Source organism: Podarcis erhardii, assembly GCF_964252035.2.
Source record: "Podarcis erhardii genome assembly, chromosome: 13".
NCBI classification, from domain to species: domain Eukaryota; kingdom Metazoa; phylum Chordata; class Lepidosauria; order Squamata; family Lacertidae; genus Podarcis; species Podarcis erhardii.
The window spans coordinates 7,392,540-7,411,300 of record NC_138502.1 but is presented as its reverse complement, the minus strand read 5'-3'; the positions used below and the strand labels follow the sequence as shown (position 1 = coordinate 7,411,300).

The 18,761-nt window shown below is 40.4% G+C and overlaps 2 protein-coding genes across 2 annotated transcripts; both read right to left on the bottom strand.

Annotated features, from left to right (window-relative positions):
- Positions 1-2,656: 2,656 nt before the first annotated feature.
- LOC309326632 (olfactory receptor 6X1-like) lies at positions 2,657-3,574 on the bottom strand (the record flags this gene model as incomplete). The annotated part of the gene is made up of 1 exon (XM_081835502.1): positions 2,657-3,574. One exon carries the CDS (start codon positions 3,572-3,574, stop codon positions 2,657-2,659), a length of 918 nt encoding a protein of 305 aa, XP_081691628.1.
- A 4,669-nt stretch (positions 3,575-8,243) lies between these two features.
- Positions 8,244-9,194, bottom strand: LOC309328528 (olfactory receptor 6X1-like; the record flags this gene model as incomplete). The annotated part of the gene is made up of 1 exon (XM_081838524.1): positions 8,244-9,194. One exon carries the CDS (start codon positions 9,192-9,194, stop codon positions 8,244-8,246), a length of 951 nt encoding a protein of 316 aa, XP_081694650.1.
- Between the last annotated feature and the right edge of the window lie 9,567 nt (positions 9,195-18,761).

Genomic DNA, 18,761 nt, shown 5'->3' with positions numbered 1-18,761 from the left:
GGTGGCTTAGGCTGGATCCCAACCTGTTTAGCTTGATCATGTGACCTGGCAACCTGGCATTGAACCTTATTTTAAAGGCTTGTTCTACCTTTGTCTGGTGGAGCAGCAGCAGCACCCCTGAGGCTGAACAGGGTTGGGATTTGATGCTTAATTTATACACCAGCTTAATTTATACACCAGTTTGCTTTTCACCAACTTTACACCAGTTTGCTTTTCACCAACTTTTTCTGCATAGGATAGCTCCCTAAAATTTAATTCAGTGCAGATTGCAAAGTTATTGCTATTTATTTTAGGTCTCCCCAAGTTGAGAGGTTTGATTATGAGACCGGGGTATTTATTTAAGTGAACTCTGCCCTTACAACAAACACCCACTTATAAAAAGTACAATATCAAACAGCATGAAAATTTTATGAAATAAGTAAAATATTTCCATTACTCTATATACAAATCCTGCTTGCATCACCCTCTCGTGCATAAACAAAAGGGATAAAGCTGCAAATAGTAAGTCATCATGCATGTGATTTAGCAAACCAGCTTAATATGGAAACACACACAGTTTTTCTGTTTTTAGAACAAATTTTCATTCAGTTGCAATTCCTGGTGTCCAGGTACAAGTCTGTGAACATGAATGAACAAAGGGTGGGGTGGCGTGGGCAGCAGGGTGAAAAGGGGACAAGTCTTCTCCATCTTTGATAGTTCTTTTGGGAAGGGAATTTCAACAGACGTCATGTAATCTGCACTAATGCAAGTGTGGAGCCAGTGTTCCTAGGGAGAGCATTCCATGACTGAAGCGGCAATACAGTGGTACCTTGGTTCTCAAACTTAATCCATTCCAGACTTTAAAAAACAACTCCTAAAAAGCAATTTAACATGAATTTTGCTATCTAGCGAGACCATTGATCAATAAAATGAAAGCAATTGTAGCAGGAAACACCCCCCCATCATTCAGTTTTTACAAACTTCACACACACACACACACACACACTCACACTCACACACTACATACGCTACGCTTCTGCTATAAATTCATAGAAAATCAACCATACATCGGATTTGCACTGTTCCACTTTTATTTTACTCCATGAAGGAAGGACTACAAAATGGGGAAGGTTTGATACAGGACAGCCATAATCCCTTGACCATACCAGCACATCCACAGGAGCCCTGCCCAGTTGCTATGCCAACCCTGATGGTCCCAGACAGAAGACCATCAAGATCACAAAGAACTTGCATATGGGAGTGGATTCAGCATGGACTGGAACAAAGGACAATAATCAGCTCTTCCCTCTGGGGGCAGGAAACTGCAAACTCCCCTCTGTCACCTGGAAAGTACTCATGGGGAGGGGGAAAGGGGGAGCCAGCCAGGTGACAGGACACTCAGGTTACCACCACAACTCCTCCCTCAACCCCTCCTTTCTGTGATGTATGTATCTGAGGGGTGGTCTTAGGTTACACCCCTTCTGTGATGTCTGTATGATGTTTCTGGGGGTGGTCTTGATCTACAGGGTGGCAATTTCAAAATTCTTTATAAGGTCTTGCACACCATTTTTCTTTGTCCTTCCTCTCTCCTGCAAGTGAGGGGAGCACCCTGTTGCAACTGTTCAATAAAGGCCAAGCCTACAGGCTGCTGTTTTGCTCCAAGTAATCCTGGTTGGTGTCTTTGTTTTTGTCCAAGGGAGCCCTCAGATTTTTCCGATAACACAATAAACAATGTCCTGCAGTCACACAATCAATCAATCAATCAGTCAGTCAGTCAATCAATCAATCTGTAGCTGAACTGGGTTCTACACAGTCACAAAAACAAAACAAAAAAGCTGCAAAAACAAAAACGCAAAATAAATAGCAAAAACAGACAGACCTCAGCGTAACACTCAAAACAGAAGTGTGGCACTCAAAATGGAGCATGTTCAGCTTCCAAAAAAAGTTCGCAAACTGGAACACTTACTTCCAGGTTTGCAGTGTTGGGGTTCCAAGTTGTTTGGAAACCAAGGCGTTTGAGAACCAAGGTATCACTGTACTGAGACTACTCTCTTACCAAGAATATACACATATTTCCCCAATAACCAGCCACCCCACCCCTCATAAGTATATTGTGTGGTTACTAGATGATTCACATGATTCAGACCAGTCATCTCAAGCAAACAGTCCATATAGAAAGTCCTAGAGTTCAATTTTTCCCTCATCTCTTCTCTTGAAAAGGATGGTTGAGTAGAACAGTCATTTCAAAGTCAGTCCCATTTCAAGGAAGGCAGACACAATCTTATCTTGTGCTTGTGACCATAACAAGGGGGCAGGCAAAGCTGTCCAATCCCCACTGAAAACACCATGCAAACAGAAGTAAAACATGTTACTACTAAAATCATTCTGGAAATACAGTGGTGCCCCGCAAGACGAATGCCTTGCAAGACGAAAAACTCGCTAGACGAAAGGGTTTTCCGTTTTTCGAGGTGCTTCGCAAGATGAAAACGTCTTGCAGGTTTGCTTCCTTTTTCTTAAAGCCGTTAATACCCGGGGAATCCGCGCTCCGCAAGACGAAAAAATCGCAAGACGAAGCAACTCGCGGAACGAATTAATTTCGTCTTGCGAGGCACCACTGTACAGTACCACAGCTGGAAAATATATCACAATACTGCCACCAGCTACTCCCTGCGGCACTTCACTTTGTTACAGCTTTCCACAAGGCAGATTTCACCTCTTTATTCCGTATGGTATATATGAAAGGGTTCAGCAATGGGGTTAATACCGTGTTGAGAACAGAGACCACTTTGTTGCTGTGGACAGAGGAGTGTGCCGTGGGCTTCAAGTACATGAAGAGAACAGCTCCATAAAATATGGTGACCACCGTGAGATGGGAAGCGCAAGTGGAGAAGGCTTTCTGTCGTCCCTTGCTGGAAGGAATCCTCAAAATGGTTGAGATGATGTAGATGTAGGAGACCACAGTGAAGAGAAAGGAACTTGGGATTATGCTGGCTGTCCCCAACAAACCAAGGAATTCAATGAGGCTGGTGTCTGCACAGGCCAATTTCAAAATGGGGCCAACGTCGCAGTAGTAATGGTCAATGGTGTTGCCAGCACAAAATGGCAATTTCAGTATCAAAGCTGCCTGACTGAAGATAACTACAAATCCCAGTGACCAGGAACCCAGGGTCAACAGTAGGCAGAGGTTTTTGGTCATAATTGTGGTGTAATGTAAAGGTTTGCATATGGCAATATATCTATCAAAGGACATGATGGAGAGGATGAGAAATTCAGTGATGCCAAGGAAGAAGTGGAAGAAGGACTGTACCACGCAACAATGGAGGCAGATAGTGGTCCTGGCTATCAAGAAGGTCTCCAGCATTTTAGGGATGACAGTGGTTGTGTACCAGATCTCAAGGAAAGAAAGATTGCTCAGGAAGAAATACATTGGGGTCTGGAGCTGCTTGCTGACTCTCACAATGATGATGATGAGGCCGTTCCCTGCCAAGGTGAGAATGTATATGACAAGGATGAGTACAAACAGTGACAGGTGCCACCGCCGAAGAGTTGGGAAGCCCAGAAGAACGAACTCATGCACTGATGTGTCATTTGCCATATTTGACTCATGTCTTAGGAAGAAAAACATGTGAATGAACAAATGAACGAGCAAAAGGATTAGGCAATTAGTTTAAAACTAACAAAAGTACTCCTACAAGAATGCAGAGGGAAAGCAAGAAGATGGACACAGGATTCATTGACATGATTAAGCTCAGTAGATTTTAGCAGGAGCAATCCATATTTATTAAATTTATATAGCACCTTCATCACAAGATCTCAGAAGGTTGACAGAATAAGATACAAGATAAAAACACATGTAAATAATTAAGAAAAAGCCAACTAAATAGTAATCCAAGTTTATTCCAGGGTACAGTTTTTGAGCTTTCAATGGATGAATCAATCTATGGCAGTCATATTCAAAAGAAGTAAATGTGCAGTGTGACATCAAAACATTAATGGTGGGATTCATCCAATGAATTCTGTGAGTGGGAGCCCAGCACAATAGGTTGTTTTCCCCTCCCCTCTCCTCATGAGTCCTCCCCACTATGCCTCAGTCTGAAACTGACTCCGGGAACAGTTCGGACACCCCCCAGAACAGCACACAAGAGGAGAAGGGGTCATTTTATCTGGCAAACTTATATGCTTGCACAGACTGAACATTTGTAATAGTGTGTTGAATTCTACCCTACCTGCCATTTAAAAATGCCCATGGAGAGTAGAGTGAAAGATAACCTGCATTTTGGATTCTTTGAGCTGAAAACCTTGTTGGGAATATGGAGAAGTTATGTATATTGAGGTGGGAGGGTGTGGGAGTTGTATCTTTTGGGAAACATTGAATGAAACATTTTGGGAAAATTGAAATCCAATAAATATGACAATATTTGGAGATGACTTGCCTGAAACCTTTTGCTAGGTGGAGTCATTTGCAATCTACTGTATGAACTATCCTAGCTGATAGTTTTTCATGTCATCTTGTGAAGGTAAATGACATTTCCCGAACTAGAAAATATCTGAAGTTTTATTGGGTTGGATCCTGGAAAAAGGTTTTAGATGCACCAGTATGGTTGCATGGCTTATTACAAGTAGTATTAGTGTTAATATTAGCATTAGCCCAGGGTAGCAATCAAGAAAACATGCAATTAAAGAAATGCTAAATATCTAAAACCATTAAAACTTAATCCAAATTTATCTGAATATTCAGCCCCCTCAAGCTGTCAGACATAAAGTTTAAAAGGAAGAACATCCTAAATCTGCCACATGTTCTGCACTTCAGTTAATATAATGACAACAATTAATGTGGATCACCCACAAAGCAGGAGAGAATACTCACATCCCTTTTTGTACTTAGCATTTCTTCTTCTTTAAGAATCTTTCAGATGTCCAAGGCAAAGAAAACTTGTGTAAGACCTCAGAAGAAGAACCCATCAAGTGATTCGCAATGTTTTAAGTAACTGATCAAGCAATATAGTTATTATTTCAGCTAATTAAAGCTGAATCTATGTTTTACTTAACCCAGGGGATTATAATGTTACAAGATAAAGCACAATTAGCTACTGCTTCACTGGGTTGGGTTTTTTAAAATAATAATTAAAACACCAAGTGAGTGTAAGTTCCGACCCAGGTCAATGTGTAGGTTTTCCAGGGTTGCACACTGTAATCAGGAGCAGACATGCAGTATATAAAAAGGAAATGGCTCCATTCAATTTTATGAATGACAAACACCCTCATGTTACAGATAGGTAGCCGTGTTGGTCTGCCATGGTCAAAACAAAATAAAAAAATTCCTTCCAGTAGCACCTTAAAGACCAACTGAGTTAGTTCTAGGTATGAGCTTTCGTGTGCATGCACACTTCTTCAGATACACTGAAACAGAAGTCACCGGACCTTTCTATATAGTGAGAAGGTGGGGAGGGGTATTACTCAGAAGGGTGGTGGGAATGGGTGATTGGCAGATAGCTGCGATGAGCCTGTTGACGACTCTTAACGACTGCAATAGGTCTAACAGGAAAAAGCAAGGGGTGAGAAGGTGAAAAATGGCTTTGTCATGTATAATGAGATAAGAATCCAATGTCTTTGTTCAAACCAGGTCTCTCCATAGTTTTAAGTTTGGTGATAAGTTGCTGAATTGCAACTTATCACCAAACTTAAAACTATGGAGAGACCTGGTTTGAACAAAGACATTGGATTCTTATCTCATTATACATGACAAAGCCATTTTTCACCTTCTCACCCCTTGCTTTTTCCTGTTAGACCTATTGCAGTCGTTAAGAGTCGTCAACAGGCTCATCGCAGCTATCTGCCAATCACCCATTCCCACCACCCTTCTGAGTAATACCCCTCCCCACCTTCTCACTATATAGAAAGGTCCGGTGACTTCTGTTTCAGTGTATCTGAAGAAGTGTGCATGCACACGAAAGCTCATACCTAGAACTAACTCAGTTGGTCTTTAAAACACCCTCATGGCTAGCAAAAAGGCCCACAACCAATGTTGTGAAGACTGCCAAAAAATTTCAAAATGAATGCCTGTTTGGCTTCAGCCACAATAGGGAATATAATGAATTACTAATCAACAATGGTTCACCTAATGAGGCAGAAAGGAGTATGGCCAATCCTCCATTCTTTGGGCAGAAGCAAGTTGTTGTTTTATTATTTGTGATGGGTTTTTTTGGCTTAATATTCCTTGGCAATGCCATGCTTCTGATTGAAGGAAGAATCTTAAGCGTGTTCAGCCCTAGACTTGCCCTGACATCCCTCCCTATTTGAGATTTGTAGCACATGAATATATGCAGGGATTCCCAAACTTTTTGGGACCCAGGGACATACTGGGAAAACTAAGAAACTGTCTTGGGTGCTACAAAATATCCCTTTCACAGAATAGAAAATAGTGATTCCAGGAATATCGTTCCCCCCACAACAGAAAAAAAAGCACACCTATGAAGTCCCCACATCCATACCTAAACATACAATAAATCAGGAACTCCCCCACCAAATAATAATAATAATAATAATAATTGGATGCCCACTCAACAAACAAAAAGGCATCAACAGCAATGGAAATATCAGGAGGAGCAAGAGGTATCAGTGAGTTACAAGGAAGATGTCTCTGGGTGTTACGGTGTCCACAAGTGCCAGAGGGAATGTTCATTCCAATTTCCATATGCAGTCTTTTTCAGCAACCATTGACAAAGCATGATTAGCTACTTCATAGTAGAATCAGATACAAGCATACATAAATCAGCATTTATGATATGGCTGATAAGGCTATGTTAAGGCTACCCTTGCTTGAAACCCTGGATAGCTGCTGGTAATAAGCAATACTGAGCTCAACGGGAAAGTGGTCTGACAGGGTATGAGGAAGCTCTACAGAAATCACCTCCATGGGAAATAAGCTTGCAGTGTGTGGTTGATTTTTGTTGTTTCTTTTTTAAATCAACCTAGTGAGACATGCAAATGTTCATTAGTTGGGAGGAAGTTAGTTGGTCGTCCTTCAAAGCAGCACTAGGGAACCTTCTGGTTCCAGAAGGTGTCCTTCTTCCTCAGACTACAAACACTTTCCCACCCCATCAGGTTGCAGACAGGTAAAGGTGTGGCTGAGCCAGGAGGAACAGGTTATGATGGCTTATCTCGGGCTGAGCTAAGGTTGGGAGCTGAATGCTGGTTGAGTGCAGCTGATCTGGGAATAAGCTTTCTGAGCCAGAGAGCCACTGCATCCTAAGCTGCTCATCTTGGTAGATTGTGCCATAGGACTATACCCTAAAATTCACTGGGATAAGCAGAGGTTGGTCTCTGGTTGAGTTTGAGCTCAGCCATGGCTACACGGACTGAAGTTCCTCAGCTCAGCCTGAGATACACCACTGTAAGTCCTCCATTTTGTCTCAGAGGGGTCTCAAATTAGGTGTGAATGCTCCTTCCATTGGTCAGGATATTCTTCCTTCTGTTATCTAAAATCACACTGCTGAAAATAATGACAGATGTCACTGAGGGCAGCTGGTGACTTTCACTTGGGAAAAACATATGGTAGGAGCATAACTGGGAGGGATAAGGAGGCCACTGGAGAACATGACTATCTATTCTATCAGAAGACTCCATTCAGAACCCATTTTTAAGATTGGTAGAATAGCTCAATTCAGCTTGGGCTAATTTGGAGGCTACCCAGTTTGGCTCAAGGGTCTTGGTCTGCTTCACTCCGCCTAAGACACACTTGCATCAGAATAAGTTAAATTGGAAACAATGGTTCTTAGTTTTGAGTTGACATATGTAGCATTGTACTATTAAATTGTCTTATTTTTGCACAAGATAAATGAGTCAAAAACAGAACTTTGCTTTAAAGAAGAGGGACTACCTAATGAGTATTGCTACTGTAACTCTCCAATCTTATTATAAGCTGCAAAAGAGTAACTACAGCAGATATTAAACGGTAGGTGAGGTTTTTTTGGGGGGGGGGGTTACAATCAAATCTTGAATATATGCTCAGAGTGCCTTGCTGAGAATTTTGTAAGTGGACATAGAAAAAGCTTTGCCCCAATCCACCCAAAACCTGAAACCTGAAATGATGGCTCTGCATAAATGTGTCTCAGTGTTTGAAATCTCACATCAGGAAAGTTGCCCACCAACCTTGTATTTTGTTGATTTGTTAATAATAGGCTTTATATAGACACAAAATTAAAAAGCAAGCATAAATCTGCAACCACCACACCATAAATGTACATAGTTTGGAATATATATTTTTAAAAGTCGCACTTGAGAAATCCTCTTCTCTTGTGGATTGCGCTCCGGACTGCCTCTTTGACCTCTGTGTTCCTGATTGTGTATATGAAAGGGTTCAGCATTGGAGTGAGGGTAGTGTTCAGTACCGCCACTACCCTTGTTAGACGAGATGAGGAATGAACGTTGGGTCTCACGTACATGAAGACAAGGGCTCCATACAGCATGGACACTACAATCAGGTGAGACGTGCAAGTGGAGAACGCCTTTTTACGCCCTGTGGCTGAAGGTATGCGGAGGATGGTGGAGATGATGAAGATGTAAGACACTACAGTGAGGATCAAGGTCATGATGACAATCAGGATGGAGCTCAACAGTCCCAGAGATTCAATCAAGTGGGTATCTGTACAGGCAAGGCTTAAGATGGGACCGATATCACAGTAGAAATGGTCAACAATGTTGGACCCACAGAAAGGCAGCCTCCACACAACGACGGACTGAGGAAACATAATTATGAATGCTACATACCAGGTGGCAAAAGACATCTGAATGCAAACATGCTTTGTCATAATCATTGGGTACTGAAGTGGCCTGCATATGGCCAAATAGCGGTCAAAAGCCATAGCTGTGAGGATGAAAAGCTCTGTGCTGCCCAGGATGAAGTGGAAAAATCCCTGGGCCATACAGCAAGCAAAACTAATAGCAGTCTTTTTCTGCAAAAGTGTTTGCAGCATTTTTGGTACAATGGTTGTTGTGTAGCAGATTTCCAGAAATGCAAGATTGCACAGGAAAATGTACATTGGGGTTTGAAGTCTTGGCTCAATGGTTACAATGATGAGGATGAACCCATTGCCTACAATGGCTATGATGTACATGAATAAACCAATTACAAAAAACACTCCATGTAATTCATGCAGAAAAGGGATGCCCAGCAGAATAAATTCAGTCACTATCGATGCATTCATCACCTCCATGTTAGCAAACACACAAATGCACACAGCCCAAATAATCCACTAGTATGGCTCTGAAGATATCCAATATTTTTAAAATCCACAAAGAAGCTTTCTTCAGAACAACTGGCATGGAAACTGGGGGTGTAGGAAAAATCAAACAAATACCTATTCAGATATTTTGGAATGAACTTCTATTCATCAGGATGTTCTCGCTTTTCTACAGTGAAAGATAAATGTTGTTGTATCAACTGGAGCTTTTCAGTTAACATATAATCAAATTTAGGAATGGCCAAAATACGCCCCAGCCCACAATGAAGTATTTAAATCAATCAGATTTGTTCATGACTGCTTTAAAAGTAATATTAGGGAGGTAGTTGATGGAAACAGTGCCAGTGGAAATGCAAAGCCTGAATGTCACCCCCAACCCATTACTGTATTGTTGCATCTTTAAGATTGCTTATTCAATTCACCCCTTTATCTATCTCCCCGCCCTCCTCCCCTTCCTTCCTTCTACTGTAATTTTGGTTTAGAGTAAACCTCATTGAACTATGTGGGTCTTAAGAGAAAATTTGCATATTATTATTCTGCATATCCTACTCTCTCTCTCTTCCTCTCTCACATATACCTTGTAATCTGCCTATATCAGCTTGGTTGGAGGCAAAACCCACAAGAATTTGAGGCTGTTGATCAGAATGGAAGGAAGGAAATGAGAAGATCACAACAAAATGGGGGGAAGAGAGAGGAGGTAGAAAGAGGGGAGAAGATCGAAAAGGGGAAGAAAGGGGGGAAATGGAAAAAATGGAAAAGGGAGCAAGAAATAGGAGAGGCAAATAAATAAGGAGAAAGCAATGTGAAAGGAAAGCACCTGCTAGAAAGCTGAACAGAAAGGGACGACATTAAAAAAATACAGACAGCATGCTTGGCAGCCAGCATCCTGCTTGAAAAGGACATAGTCTTACCTTTTGCTAAAATTCTGTAGTGAAAATGACAACACAGTGAAGATGCTTTGCCTTAATCCACAATACCCCAGAGGTCAAAAGCTTGTTCAGTCTCATTCAACTACAAAATAAATCTGGTGTCTATTCTGCTCTGTCTCTTAGCTGGATGCAGAGTCCTCTTGATAAACATGACTTCTGGAGGGATCGTTATTGTATTCAATATTCCAAATGCCCTATTTGTTCACTTTCCAAGAATTTCTCATGGGATATTGCACCCCCAAGAACCTATTGATTGCTTAAGGCCATAGGCATTAATATCGCTATAGTGTGATATTTCTGCCCTTTCCATTCACCTCCATTCCCTTTTCCCCATAGAAATCTTGGTATAGTTATACATTAATTCCAGTGAGAATGACTTCTTTAAAGGTAAACAACCCTTCCTCTAGGACAGTGATCCCCAAATGGATGTCCTTCAGATGTTTTGTATTATTATTCAGCAGAGCCCTTCTGCAAATGGAAGGAGCCATTTTTTTTATCTGCTCTGTTTTCTTATATTTTTTTTCCTTGGGTTTCTACAAATTTCTCTTTTATGTTCTTCTGACACACATATGCTCTGTCGTGTGTGTGTGTTTTGTGTGTGCATCTGTTGCTTTTTCCTCTCTTTTAAAAGATATCTGAAGGCAGCCCTGTTTAGGGAAGCTTTTAATGTTTAATAAATTATTGCATTTTAATATTTTGTTGGAAGCCGCCCAGAGTGGCTGGGGAAACCCAGCCAGATGGGCAGGGTATAAATAATTTATTATTATTATTATTATTATTATTATTATTATTATTATTTATTCCAAGCTCCAGCTTTAATTTTTTTTAATAATAATTTTTATTCATTTTTCAAACACATAATAAAAACAAACAAAACACAAGACAAAAACATACAAAACATTTAAACATGTATAATTTCATAATCTTATTTTCATAGACCTTCTTTCCTCCGACTTCCCCATACCTCCCTTTCGCTGCATCCTTATTTTGAAATTCTTTAGCAACCCTTTAGTCAGTTTGTCTATTAGTTCCCTTTCATTACGTTTCCATAAGCTTGTTAGTTACAGCTGTAATTCTCTACTTCTTACCCCTTGACATCTTAACATTCCTCAATTTTACAACAATTTTTAAGATATATTTTGAATTTCTTCCAGTCAGTCCCATAAAGTCCATGACCTTTGTCTGCCATTCTTCCAGAGTAGGTAGTTCTTGCATCTTCCAATACTTTGCCAGAAGAATTCTTGCTGCTGTGGTAGCGTACATAAAAAAGGTCCTATCCTTCTTTGGCACCAATTGGCCAACCATGCCCAGGAGAAAAGCCTCAGGTTTCTTAGGAAAGGTCCACTTAAGGACTTTCTTAATTTCATTATAGATCATTTCCCAAAAGGCTTTAACCCTCGGGCAGGTCCATCAAAGGTGATAAAAAGTACCTTCAGTCTCATTGCATTTCCAACATTTGTTATTGGGCAAATGATAAATTTTTGCAAGCTTGACTGGGGTCATGTACCACCTATAGATCATTTTCATTATGTTTTCTTTTAAGGCATTACATGCCGTAAATTTAACACCGGTGGTCCATAACTGTTCCCAGTCAGCGAACATAATGTCATGACCGATGTCTTGTGCCCATTTAATCATAGCTGATTTCATCATTTCATCCTGTGTATTCCATTTCAACAGCAAGTTATACATTCTTGACAATTTTTTTGTATTGGGTTCTAACAATTCTGTTTCTAATTTTGACCTCTCCTTCTGAAATCCTATTTTCCTGTCCTGCTTAAATGTCTCATTTATCTGATGGTAATGCAACCAGTCTCGAACTTTGGACTTTAATTTCTCATAACTCTGAAGTTTAACCTTTTCACCATCTTGTTCTAGAATTTCACAATATTTTGGCCATTTAGAGTCCATATTAAGTTTTTTCACCGCCTTAGCTTCCATTGGTGACAACCACCTGGGAGTTTTACTTTCCAACAAATCTTTGTATCGAGTCCAAACATTGTATAATGCTTTCCTGACAATATGGTTTTTAAAACTTTTATACACCTTTGCCTTGTCATACCATAAATATGCATGCCAACCAAAGTTATTGTCATACCCTTCCAAATCCAAAATGTCTGTGTCTTCAAGAAGTAACCAGTGTTTCAACCAGCAAAAAGCTGCTGATTCATAATAAAGTCTTAAGTCCGGCAGGGCAAAACCCCCTCTATCTTTTGCGTCAGTTAAAATCTTAAATTTTATTCTGGGCTTTTTGCCCTGCCAGACAAATTTAGATATGTCTTTCTGCCACTTCTTGAAACAGTCCATCTTGTCCAAAATCTGTAACGTCTGAAATAAGAATAACATTCTAGGCAATACATTCATCTTAATAACAGCAATTCGGCCTAACAAGGAAAGTCTCAACCTAGACCATATTTCCAGATCTTTCTTTACTTCTGTCCAACACTTTTCATAATTGTCCTTAAATAAGTTGACATTCTTAGATGTTAAGTTCACCCCCAGATATTTCACTTTTTTCGTTATTTCCAGACCTGTTTCACTCTGAAACCTCTCTCTTTCTTCCATTGTTAAGTTTTTTTCCAGCACTTTCGTTTTCTGTTTGTTCAATTTGAATCCTGCTACTTGACCAAATGTCTCAATTAGTTCTAATACTCTTTTAGTACTAGTGTCTGGCTGTTGCAAAGTTAATACTAGGTCATCTGCAAATGCCCTTAGCTTGTAATGTTTAACTCCGACCTGAATTCCTTTAACCAACTGGTCCCTTCTAATCATATTTAACAAAACCTCCAGGACTGATATAAAAAGCAAGGGGGATATTGGGCATCCCTGTCGTGTACCTTTTTCTATAGATATTTCTTCCGTTACCACATTGTTTACAATTAACTTTGCTTTTTGTTTAGAATATATTGCACCTATACCGTTTTCAAAGCCTTGGCCTACCCCCATCCCTTGGAGATTCTTCTTCATAAAGCTCCAACAAATATTGTCAAAGGCTTTCTTCGCATCCACAAAAATCAAAACAACCTTCCTGTTGATGTCAACTTCTAACAACTCCAAAATGTCTATAATATTCCTCACATTGTCTGACATATGTCTCCCTGGGAGAAAGCCAGCTTGGTCCTTATGAATCTCCCCTAACAATACTCTCTTCAATCTTTTTGCCAAAATGTCTGCAAAAATCTTATAATCCACATTAAGTAAAGATATAGGGCGGTAGTTTTTGACCTGGTTCTTTTCAGTTTCTGTTTTCGGTATAAGTGAGATGAAAGCCTCTTTCCACGATTCAGGTGCCTTTTTCCCCTCCAAAATTTCATTACAGACTTCCTTCAGTGGTTGTATTAACCATTCCTTCAGCACTTTGTAATATCTAGCAGTCAAACCATCTGGTCCTGGTGATTTTCCCAATTGCATATTCTGAATGGCACCCTCTATTTCTTGTTCTGTTATTTTCTCATTCAGGATCATTTTACTTTGTTCTGAAATTTTTGGTAGTCCATATTTTTTAATAAATTCTTCTATTTCTTGTTCGTTAACTGGCCCTTGTGCATACAATTTCTTAAAAAAGCTTTGAAAACAATTACTTATCTCATTAGGTTTGTGGATAATCTTCCCATCCATTTCTAGGCTTGTCACTGTGTTCAATTTCTGCCTCTTTTTCAATTGCCATGACCGAAGTTTCCCACATTTGTCTGCTGATTCAAATGTCTTTTGTCTCATTTGCTTTATCTTCCATTCTATTTCTTGATTCATCAGTTCCATGTATTGCATCTGATAATACTTTATTTCTCTCAGAATCTCATGAGACTTTGGTTTAGATCTCAATTTCTTTTCTCCTTCTTTCATTTTTTCTAAGTTTTTTTCTTTCCTCTCATTTTGTTTTTTCTTCTTTATAGAATTCTGTTGAATTAGGAAACCTCGCATCACGGCTTTGCTAGCGTCCCAGATTGTTCTTTTCTCCACTTCTGTTCTCAAATTTATCTCAAAGTAATCTTTCAATGTTTTTTGGGCCTTCTTATAAATCTCTTCATCTCTGAGTAGGGTGTCATTCATTCTCCATCTAAAGGATCCAGTTGTTGTTAATTTCATCTCCATCTTTACAGCATTATGGTCGGAGCAAGTTTTGGGGCAGATTTCTACTTTTTTTGTTCTTGGCGCCAGGCTACTAGTAACCCAAATTTGGTCAATTCTTGTCCATGTCATTTTTGCTTCAGAGAAAAAAGTTCCCTCTCTCTCAAGAGGCTTCCTTGTTCTCCAAATATCAATCAAGTCCATAGTTTCAGTCATTTCAAAAAAAGTCTTTGGTAGTCTCCCTTCCTTAGAAATCACTTGTCTCTGTGCTTTGTCCATGTTTGTGGAGACGACTCCATTCATATCTCCCATCATTACGATTTTATAGTCTAGATAGTCCATTAGGGTCTCATGCAACTTCTTAAAAAATTCAGCCTTCCCTTCATTTGGCGCGTAAACTCCAACTATCAAAATTTTCTCTCCTTGAATTTGTATTTCAGTTGCCAGGTATCTTCCTTGTTCATCTTTGAATATCATCTTTGGAGCCAATTTTTCTTTTGCATAGATCACCACACCTCTTTTCTTAACTTTGTCTGATGAAATAAATTCCTGTCCAAGTCTCTTATTTATCAACAATTTCCTGTGTATCCTGGCAATATGAGTTTCTTGCAAACATATTAAATCTAATTGTTCTCTCTTCAAAATATGAAAAACTTGGCGTCTTTTTCGGGGAAGGTTCAAACCGTTACAATTCCAACTAAGAAGTTGTAGAGACATTTTGTTATTAGGTTCCTGTTCCTCCAACTGCTCCAAGCTTTTGTTCTTCCTCCGATGGTAGTGGCAAGAGTCCAAATGATAAATTTGCAATGTCAGTTGGTTCTTTCTCCCCTACTGTTCCTTTCTGCAGGTCTTCTAAGTATCTCTCCAGAAACTGTTCTTTTTCTTGAATTGTTCTTATTTTAATCTTCCTTCCTTTGAAATTAAAGGATAGTCCTTGTGGGAACTCCCACCTGAAAGGTATGGTATTTTTCTTCAGCAGGTCGACCAAATCTTTATAGAAGGTTCTCACCTCCAAGATATATTTAGGGATGTCCTTAAAAATCTGTATTTGACGGTTCTGAATCACCAGTGCCTTTTGATAATGCAGGTTCAATATTCTATCTCTTTCTTCCTTAGATCTCAGTGTAATTAGACAGTCCCTTGGTTTCTTGCCCTGCCTCCTGCCCAGCCGAAAAGCTGTTGTTATTTCAAACTCCTCTTCTTCCCCCCATTCTTCTTGCCAAAATTCCGCAAAGTTCTCTGTAAGGAATTCCACAAGGCTGTCCCCCTCACTTTCAGGAACTAGTCTTAATTTCAGGTTTTTCTCCTTCCTCTGTAGTTCCAGTAAGGCCAAAGTTGCATCATGTTCCTTCACTTTTTTTACAATCGGCACAAACTTTTCCCTTGTCTCCTCTGCAGTATTTTTTGCACTTTCAGCAATCTTTCGTGTTTCAGCACTTTCCTGGATTAATTTATTAATAGAGTCTGTATTAGATGTCACACTTGCCGTGTTCAAGTCCAATCTTGCTGTCAGTTCTGTCAATTTTTTGGAATTTTCTGTGGACTGCTTTGTCAGTGCTTCCAAAGATTGGTTTATTTTAAGCAGTGCCTGTGTCATAGAATCCATAGATGCTGTTGTTGCCTTTTCCTGTGCAGCTGGTATTGTACCTGATATTGAGCCCCTTTTCTTTTGTGCAAGCTTTGCTTTAGATCTGGTTGCTATCTCATCTGTTGGGCCACTCATATCCTCAAGGTTGTTCTCACAGGAAAAGTTTACAAGTGGAAAATCTCACTGTTTCTTTTTCAATGTAACAGTTTCTCTTTAAACCCTCTAGAGGGAGCATTCAATTGTATCCAAATGGAAAAGAGAGACAAAGAAGCAAGGAAACATAGAGCAATGAACAAAAAGTTCAAGAGTCCACACTGTAAATCCTCACTTTTTTCAATGTAACCAAAAGTTCAGCAAAATAATTCCATTGAAGTCCAGTAACTTTGTTTCAGACAAACCCCCACTTTGTATCCAGTCTAAACTGACAGTTCACTTTCCCGGTGCCTTGCTCAGGCAGCCCGACCTGGGGGATTTGGCAGTGAAAGACCCTTTTTTCCATCCAATTATTTTAATGCAGGTTAACAATGTCCAATTTTCTTCCCCCCTTCTCCTGCCTGTTGGGGGGAGGTCTAAGTCCGATGTCAGGTTTGACAGCTTAAAAAAAAGATATTTTTTCTTTCAAATGCAGCTTACTCTTTCGTTGCTTTGTTTATCATGCAGTTCGAGGAGGCAGACTTCCTTAGTTTATGCCTTTCCCATTTTCAGCCAAATTTCAGAATTTAATGTCCCGTTCAGTCCCTCAATTCTTACTCACGTGTGTTGCGGTCAATTTTCAGTTTCAGGAAGGAATCGGCGCTCTCCGTTCATGGCGACGCGGCTTCACTCCACGGGCTGGGTAGCGACTCTCAGCACCGCGCTCACACCCGATGCCGCTCCGGAGCCTTTAAAAAGGCTCTTTCGCAGTACCGGGGGGCGCAAAAGGTGCCCGTCGAGTCTCCTTGTTCACAGGCTCCTGCGCCTGTGATTTTAGGGGTCCCCCGCTCGCCGTAGCGGGTCAGACCCGAACTTGCGGAGCAGTCCTGCCTCGGAGCTCGAGGCAAGAGCAGCCATTAAACGCTGGCGCCGACCGGAAGTTGTCCAAGCTCCAGCTTTAATTCACTTGGTTAAAGTTTCATGCTCCTTTCTTCAGCATCAGAGTACCTGTGATTCTATTCTGTGAATTCTTGCTCTCTTGCATGATTAATATTTTTTATAAAGGTTATCTCTCTTCCCTCTATACATCTGGTGCCCCCCCCTCCACTCAACTGAACCTGCCTTTCAATCAAGGAAGTTCTCAGCTGTGATGCCCATTGACAGCCTATTATTACTCCTTTACCCTGGGGTATCTCCTACACATCACCACTTTTTGGAATGATTCCCCACAAAACTCTAGGTTAACCCAGTTGGGGCTGGGAGGACGACCCTGGAGAGCTACTGTCAGTGGAGACAGTTGTGAGCTAGATGGCCTGACTTAGTGTAAGGCACCTTCCTCCTTTCCGTAGGGTTCTGTTTCTAGTGTCCCTATTCCCTCCCTCTCCCACAATAGTTCTAATGTTAGGGCTTATCTACTCTTCTTTTTGTTGTGTGCCTTGTCCAAGCAGTTTGCCTCTTTCTAGGCATGGGTCTGAACAGTTTTGCCTTTGTTGCAATTGCTCTTCCCTGGAAAAATCTGTTCTTTAGTGCTATCTGCAATCTGCAGAAAACCCTATTGTTGTTTATTCCAATTTAGTACTAAAAAAATAGGGTTTCCCCAGGGGAGAGGTGGCAAAGCAAAAGGAGGTGTGTATAAGCCACTAGTCTGTTTCTTTCTCAATTTGCATAAGAGTGGAGGCAAATCTATTCAAAGTGAATTTACTCATGGCATTCGGTGGCTCCGACTCTATCAAGCTTTGCTTGTCTTGGACCATTTCTTAATATCAAGTGTCCACTTGCACCCAAAATACTTCTGCATTGTCATTTTTAAATACTCACCCACCCCTTAAGACTAATTATATGGCAAGTTATACATAAAAATCAATACGTTACACACATAATACAAATAATATGCTGTGCTATATTTATTATTCATAACTGAATAAACATATTGATGCCTAATTTTTTCATATAGCTATAGACATTGTTGTATATAATTTTTGTGCTGTTTTTATAGTGTGTGCGTGTGTAATATACAGTATACATAATGTCATTCATATAAAAATATTTGCAACAACGCATATACTTTTCAGGATTTGTTTGTATTTTTAGCAGATCTAGGAGGAAAAACCTCACTTGCTTTCCCTTCTGCAGTGACCAAAGGCAGATTATCACATACTCCATATCAAGCCCATTGGTGTGCCTGCAACCAAGAAGTACCTGATTCAGCAGAACATATTCTCTTAGATTGCTCTCTACACAGTAGACCTCGCCAACTGATCCTGAGCAAAATGTTGGCACTCCGGCCTATAACTCCAAGAAGAAGCCAAACGAGGTTTTTCCTGGCAGATTGGGACAAAGATACCACTGCTTTAGTAGCTTCCTTTTTAGCCATAATTATACCTGAAAGGGTTCCTAACGAACCATCCTTTCAGGGAACAGACAGGGTGAAGCAGAATGTATAAGTGCACACGATCACAGTGTCACCTTATGATCTTCGATTCAGGTAGGTAGTCATGTTGGTCTGAGGCAGCCAATATAGATACCTGAAGAAGTTTGCATGCACACGAAAGCTTATACCAAGAACAAACTTAAGAGCCAGTGTGGTGTAGTGGTTAAGAGCGGTAGTCTCGTAATCTGGGGAACCGAGTTCGCGTCTCTGCTCCTCCACATGCAGCTGCTGGGTGACCTTGGGCCAGTCACACTTCTTTGAAGTCTCTCAGCCCCACTCACCTCACAGAGTGTTTGTTGTGGGGGAGAAAGGGAAAGGAGAATGTTAGCCGCTTTGAGACTCCTGAAGGGGAGTGAAAGGTGGGATATCAAATCCAAACTCTTCTTCTCTTC